The sequence below is a fragment of the Oncorhynchus mykiss genome, chromosome 18 (genome assembly GCF_013265735.2).
Source record: "Oncorhynchus mykiss isolate Arlee chromosome 18, USDA_OmykA_1.1, whole genome shotgun sequence".
In the NCBI taxonomy this organism is placed as follows: domain Eukaryota; kingdom Metazoa; phylum Chordata; class Actinopteri; order Salmoniformes; family Salmonidae; genus Oncorhynchus; species Oncorhynchus mykiss.
This window is the reverse complement of record NC_048582.1, coordinates 6,510,399-6,516,398: the sequence shown is the minus strand read 5'-3', so window position 1 is coordinate 6,516,398 and position 6,000 is coordinate 6,510,399. Positions and strand designations below refer to the sequence as shown.

At 51.4% G+C, this 6,000-nt stretch overlaps 1 protein-coding gene across 7 annotated transcripts in view; it reads right to left on the bottom strand.

Moving 5' to 3' along the window:
- LOC110514219 (vacuolar protein sorting-associated protein 8 homolog) overlaps nt 1-6,000 on the bottom strand; it is an 80,206-nt gene that overhangs the window by 57,210 nt on the left and 16,996 nt on the right. For 6 of the 7 annotated variants that reach the window (XM_036951489.1, XM_036951494.1, XM_036951491.1 and 3 more), the window contains 4 exons: nt 3,771-3,941; nt 2,867-2,941; nt 2,720-2,755; nt 505-595 (listed from right to left, as the gene is read on the bottom strand). In XM_036951489.1, coding sequence (XP_036807384.1) covers nt 505-595; nt 2,720-2,755; nt 2,867-2,941; nt 3,771-3,941 — 373 coding nt within the window. The remainder of the gene's footprint in view (nt 1-504; nt 596-2,719; nt 2,756-2,866; nt 2,942-3,770; nt 3,942-6,000) is intronic. The other variant, XM_036951493.1, reaches the window with a different exon arrangement.

The window sequence follows — 6,000 nt, the reverse complement described above, 5'->3', positions numbered from 1 at the left end:
CATTATTTGCACGTTAATGGCGAGCTAATTACAGTAAATAGTTTACGGTTGTTGAGTGTGTCGTCGCGGTCTCAGTCAGGTAACCATGACAACGGACGCAGCGGCGGGCTACAGACATTCCACCGAAGTATAAATTAAATGTTGTTCTGACCAGAGACACTCGCATTCTAATTGTCTATAGACATGTCAATAGACAAAGTATAAACCAGCCCTAAGAGAGGAGTGGAGGGGGAGAGGAGAGGAGGGGAAAGGGATAGGGAGGGGAGAGGAGGGGAGGAGGAGAGCGAGAGGAGAGGAGGGGAGGAGGAGAGCGAGAGGGAGAGGAGAGGAGGGGAGGAGGAGAGGGAGGGAGAGGGGAACAGAGGAGGAGAGAAGGGGGGGGGGGGATTGGAGGGGGGGGGGGGACAGAGGAGGAGAGAAGGGGGGGGGGGGATTGGAGGGGGGGGGGGGGGGGGGGGGGGGGGGGGACAGAGGAGGAGAGAAAGGGGGGGCGAGACTATTCACCCAGTACAGCCTTGGCGGTGCCCTCATGGAAGGACCAGGCCAAGGACAGAGCTTCAACAAAACGTTCCTGTTTCAACAGACAGTCCACCCGCTGTGTGAGAGAGAGAAAGAGTTAGAGCACTGAATGTCTCCAGCAGCACAGATCCAATAAATCCCCCTCAGAGAGACACAGGTCCATTAAATCCCCCTCAGAGAAACAGGTCCATTAAATCCCCCTCAGAGACACAGGTCCATTAAACCCCCCTCAGATACACAGGTCCATTAAATCCCCCTCAGAGACACACAGGTCCATTAAGTTCCCCTCAGAGATACACAGGTCCATTAAGTTCCCCTCAGAGACACACAGGTCCATTAAGTTCCCCTCAGAGACACACAGGTCCATTAAGTTCCCCTCAGAGACACACAGGTCCATTAAACCCCCCTCAGAGACACAGGTCCATTAAACCCCCCTCAGATACACACAGGTCCATTAAGTTCCCCTCAGAGATACACAGGTCCATTAAGTTCCCCTCAGAGATACACAGGTCCATTAAGTTCCCCTCAGAGACACACAGGTCCATTAAGTTCCCCTCAGAGACACACAGGTCCATTAAGTTCCCCTCAGAGATACACAGGTATATTAAGTTCCTCTCAGAGAGACACAGGTCCATTAAGTTCCCCTCAGAGACACAGGTCCATTAAACCCCCCTCAGAGACACAGGTCCATTAAACCCCCCTCAGAGACACAGGTCCATTAAACCCCCCTCAGAGACACAGGTCCATTAAACCCCCCTCAGAGATACACAGGTCCATTAAACCCCCCTCAGAGACACAGGTCCATTAAACCCCCCTCAGAGACACAGGTCCATTAAGTTCCCCTCAGAGACACACAGGTCCATTAAGTTCCCCTCAGAGACACACAGGTCCATTAAGTTCCCCTCAGAGACACACAGGTCCATTAAGTTCCCCTCAGAGACACACAGGTCCATTAAATCCCCCTCAGAGACACACAGGTCCATTAAATCCCCCTCAGAGACACACAGGTCCATTAAATCCCCCTCAGAGACACAGGTCCATTAAGTTCCCCTCAGAGACACACAGGTCCATTAAATCCCCCTCAGAGACACAGGTCCATTAAGTTCCCCTCAGAGACACACAGGTCCATTAAATCCCCCTCAGACACACAGGTCCATTAAATCCCCCTCAGACACACAGGTCCATTAAATCACCCTCAGAGATACAGGTCCATTAAATCCCCCTCAGAGACACACAGGTCCATTAAGTTCCCCTCAGAGACACACAGGTCCATTAAATCCCCCTCAGAGAGACAGGTCCATTAAATCCCCCTCAGAGAGACAGGTCCATTAAATCCCCCTCAGAGACACAGGTCCATTAAATCCCCCTCAGAGACACAGGTCCATTAAATCCCACTCAGAGAGACAGGTCCATTAAACCCCCCTCGGAGACACAGGTCCATTAAACCCCCCTCGGAGAGACAGGTCCATTAAACCCCCCTCAGAGAGACAGGTCCATTAAACCCCCCTCAGAGAGACAGGTCCATTAAACCCCCCTCAGAGAGACAGGTCCATTAAACCCCCCTCAGAGAGACACAGATCCATTAAACCCCCCTCAGAGAGACACAGGTCCATTAAACCCCCCTGAGACACAGGTCCATTAAGTTCCCCTCAGAGACACACAGGTCCATTAAGTTCCCCTCAGAGACACAGGTCCATTAAGTTCCCCTCAGAGACACACCGGTCCATTAAATCCCCCTCAGAGAGACACAGGTCCATTAAATCCCCCTCAGAGAGACACACAGGTCCATTAAGTTCCCCTCAGAGACACAGGTCCATTAAGTTCCCCTCAGAGACACACAGGTCCATTAAGTTCCCCTCAGAGACACAGGTCCATTAAGTTCCCCTCAGAGACACACAGGTCCATTAAGTTCCCCTCAGAGACACACAGGTCCATTAAGTTCCCCTCAGAGAGACACACAGGTCCATTAAGTTCCCCTCAGAGACACAGGTCCATTAAGTTCCCCTCAGAGACACACAGGTCCATTAAGTTCCCCTCAGAGACACAGGTCCATTAAGTTCCCCTCAGAGACACAGGTCCATTAAGTTCCCCTCAGAGACACAGGTCCATTAAGTTCCCCTCAGACACACACAGGTAGAATGATATAATAGATAACCTCTAGTTTTAGACTGGTATGGTGGCAAGTCAGAGACAAACTTACCTCCCTCCAGTTCCTCAGAGTCAGGATGTGGGCTGACTGGAAGAGAGAAGGACTCAATTAGACAACGCTTGTGTTTCTACTTCAACTGTACACACACACACACACACACACACACACACACACACACACAGACAGACAGACATCTACCTTGGTCCCCAGTAACACCATCTGTCCTGTGTAGCTGCAGACAGACTGATAGCAGGCCTTCTCTCCTACTAGGGCCTAAAACACAACACTGTTAGTCTGGAGAGCAGAGGTCAAAGGCCAGGACACTGTTATTCAGAGTGAAAATCAACCATGACTGTTAATTTCGCAATAATACTTTTAGATACAAATGTGGCAAATATATGCCAAGAATCCTGAACAAGACCTTCGTACGGATTCAATTATTATTTCAGGAAGATCCCAAACATCATGGTTATGATTGGTTCATGTTGACTCTGAATGACTCCATGTAGAGGTATGGGAGACAGGTGGGAGGGAATCACTGGTGACCCCCCTGCTCCTTGATTGGACAGCTTCAGTCCCCCTGAAGAGACGCTCTCCTCTCTGGCTGCTTCTGATCCAGTGACGAGGACGTTGGTCCTGTGTGATTGGACAGAGCCAGCTGCTCTACAACGGGTTAGAACTGGTGATTAAAAAGGTTTCATTCCAGGTAGTGGTTTGTAACCTTCCTAGCTGGTTTCAACAGTTTGGTGTTTAGTAGTTAAGGTAGCGGAGACTGATTCTTCAGGGGGATAAATTACCTTGTGCAACCTTTTCCCACTAGCCAGCCTAGTCCTGTACTGTCTGACCCTGCTCCATAACCCTTAACCTTTGACCCATAAAACTTACCTGACACCCTCTACTACCACTGACCTCTAACCCCTCACCTGTGACCTTTGCCAATGCCAGGTGATGCCTTCCCCTCTACAGCTACTGACCTATGACCCCTTTTCCATGCCCTTTCACCCCTACCCTACCATTACTTCTCAACCCTCACTATCTATCCTACCCACCGCAACTTCTCTACCGTCACCTCTGACATCTGACCCTGACCCCTGACCCTCACCAGTGCCTGGCTGACGTTTCCCCCCGTTGCCAGCGATTTAAAATGGCTGCTGTTGTAGACCAGCTGCACCTCAGCCACGTCCAAGCTCTCCAGCTCCTCCTGGCTGGGTCGGTCCACCACACGCAGCTTCTCCCCGCTGTCCATCACCACTAGGGTACGACTGTTGATCCACTGTGGAGGGGGAGGGGAAACACAATAGGTGAGTGGGTGTGAAAGAGCAAGAGAGACACAGGGAGAGAGACAAAGGGAGGCAGGGGGTGAAGGAGAGGGATAATAACAGAGAGGCAGGGGGTGAAGGAGAGGGATAATAACAGAGAGGCAGGGGGTGAAGGAGAGGGATAATAACAGAGAGGCAGGGTGTGAAGGAGAGGGATAATAACAGAGAGGCAGGGTGTGAAGGAGAGGGATAATAACAGAGAGGCAGGGGGTGAAGGAGAGGGATAATAACAGAGAGGCAGGGGGTGAAGGAGAGGGATAATAACAGAGGGGCAGGGGGTGAAGGAGAGGGATAATAACAGAGAGGCAGGGGGTGAAGGAGAGGGATAATAACAGAGAGGCAGGGGGTGAAGGAGAGGGATAATAACAGAGGCAGGGGGTGAAGGAGAGGGATAATAACAGAGAGGCAGGGTGTGAAGGAGAGGGATAATAACAGAGGGGCAGGAGGTGAAGGAGAGGGATAATAACAGAGAGGCAGGGGGTGAAGGAGAGGGATAATAACAGAGAGGCAGGGGGTGAAGGAGAGGGATAATAACAGAGAGGCAGGGTGTGAAGGAGAGGGATAATAACAGAGAGGCAGGGTGTGAAGGAGAGGGATAATAACAGAGAGGCAGGGTGTGAAGGAGAGGGATAATAACAGAGAGGCAGGGTGTGAAGGAGAGGGATAATAACAGAGAGGCAGGGGGTGAAGGAGAGGGATAATAACAGAGAGGCAGGGTGTGAAGGAGAGGGATAATAACAGAGAGGCAGGGGGTGAAGGAGAGGGATAATAACAGAGAGGCAGGGTGTGAAGGAGAGGGATAATAACAGAGAGGCAGGGGGTGAAGGAGAGGGATAATAACAGAGAGGCAGGGTGTGAAGGAGAGGGATAATAACAGAGAGGCAGGGGGTGAAGGAGAGGGATAATAACAGAGAGGCAGGGTGTGAAGGAGAGGGATAATAACAGAGAGGCAGGGGGTGAAGGAGAGGGATAATAACAGAGGGGCAGGGGGTGAAGGAGAGGGATAATAACAGAGAGGCAGGGGGTGAAGGAGAGGGATAATAACAGAGGGGCAGGGGGTGAAGGAGAGGGATAATAACAGAGAGGCAGGGGGTGAAGGAGAGGGATAATAACAGAGAGGCAGGGGGTGAAGGAGAGGGATAATAACAGAGGCAGGGGGTGAAGGAGAGGGATAATAACAGAGAGGCAGGGTGTGAAGGAGAGGGATAATAACAGAGGGGCAGGAGGTGAAGGAGAGGGATAATAACAGAGAGGCAGGGGGTGAAGGAGAGGGATAATAACAGAGAGGCAGGGGGTGAAGGAGAGGGATAATAACAGAGAGGCAGGGTGTGAAGGAGAGGGATAATAACAGAGAGGCAGGGGGTGAAGGAGAGGGATAATAACAGAGAGGCAGGGTGTGAAGGAGAGGGATAATAACAGAGGCAGGGGGTGAAGGAGAGGGATAATAACAGAGGCAGGGGGTGAAGGAGAGGGATAATAACAGAGAGGCAGGGGGTGAAGGAGAGGGATAATAACAGAGAGGCAGGGGGTGAAGGAGAGGGATAATAACAGAGAGGCAGGGTGTGAAGGAGAGGGATAATAACAGAGGCAGGGGGTGAAGGAGAGGGATAATAACAGAGAGGCAGGGGGTGAAGGAGAGGGATAATAACAGAGAGGCAGGGTGTGAAGGAGAGGGATAATAACAGAGAGGCAGGGGGTGAAGGAGAGGGATAATAACAGAGAGGCAGGGTGTGAAGGAGAGGGATAATAACAGAGAGGCAGGGGGTGAAGGAGAGGGATAATAACAGAGAGGCAGGGTGTGAAGGAGAGGGATAATAACAGAGGCAGGGGGTGAAGGAGAGGGATAATAACAGAGAGGCAGGGTGTGAAGGAGAGGGATAATAACAGAGAGGCAGGGTGTGAAGGACAGGGATAATAACAGAGGCAGGGGGTGAAGGAGAGAGATAATAACAGAGGCAGGGGGTGAAGGAGAGGGATAATAACAGAGGGGCAGGGGGTGAAGGAGAGGGATAA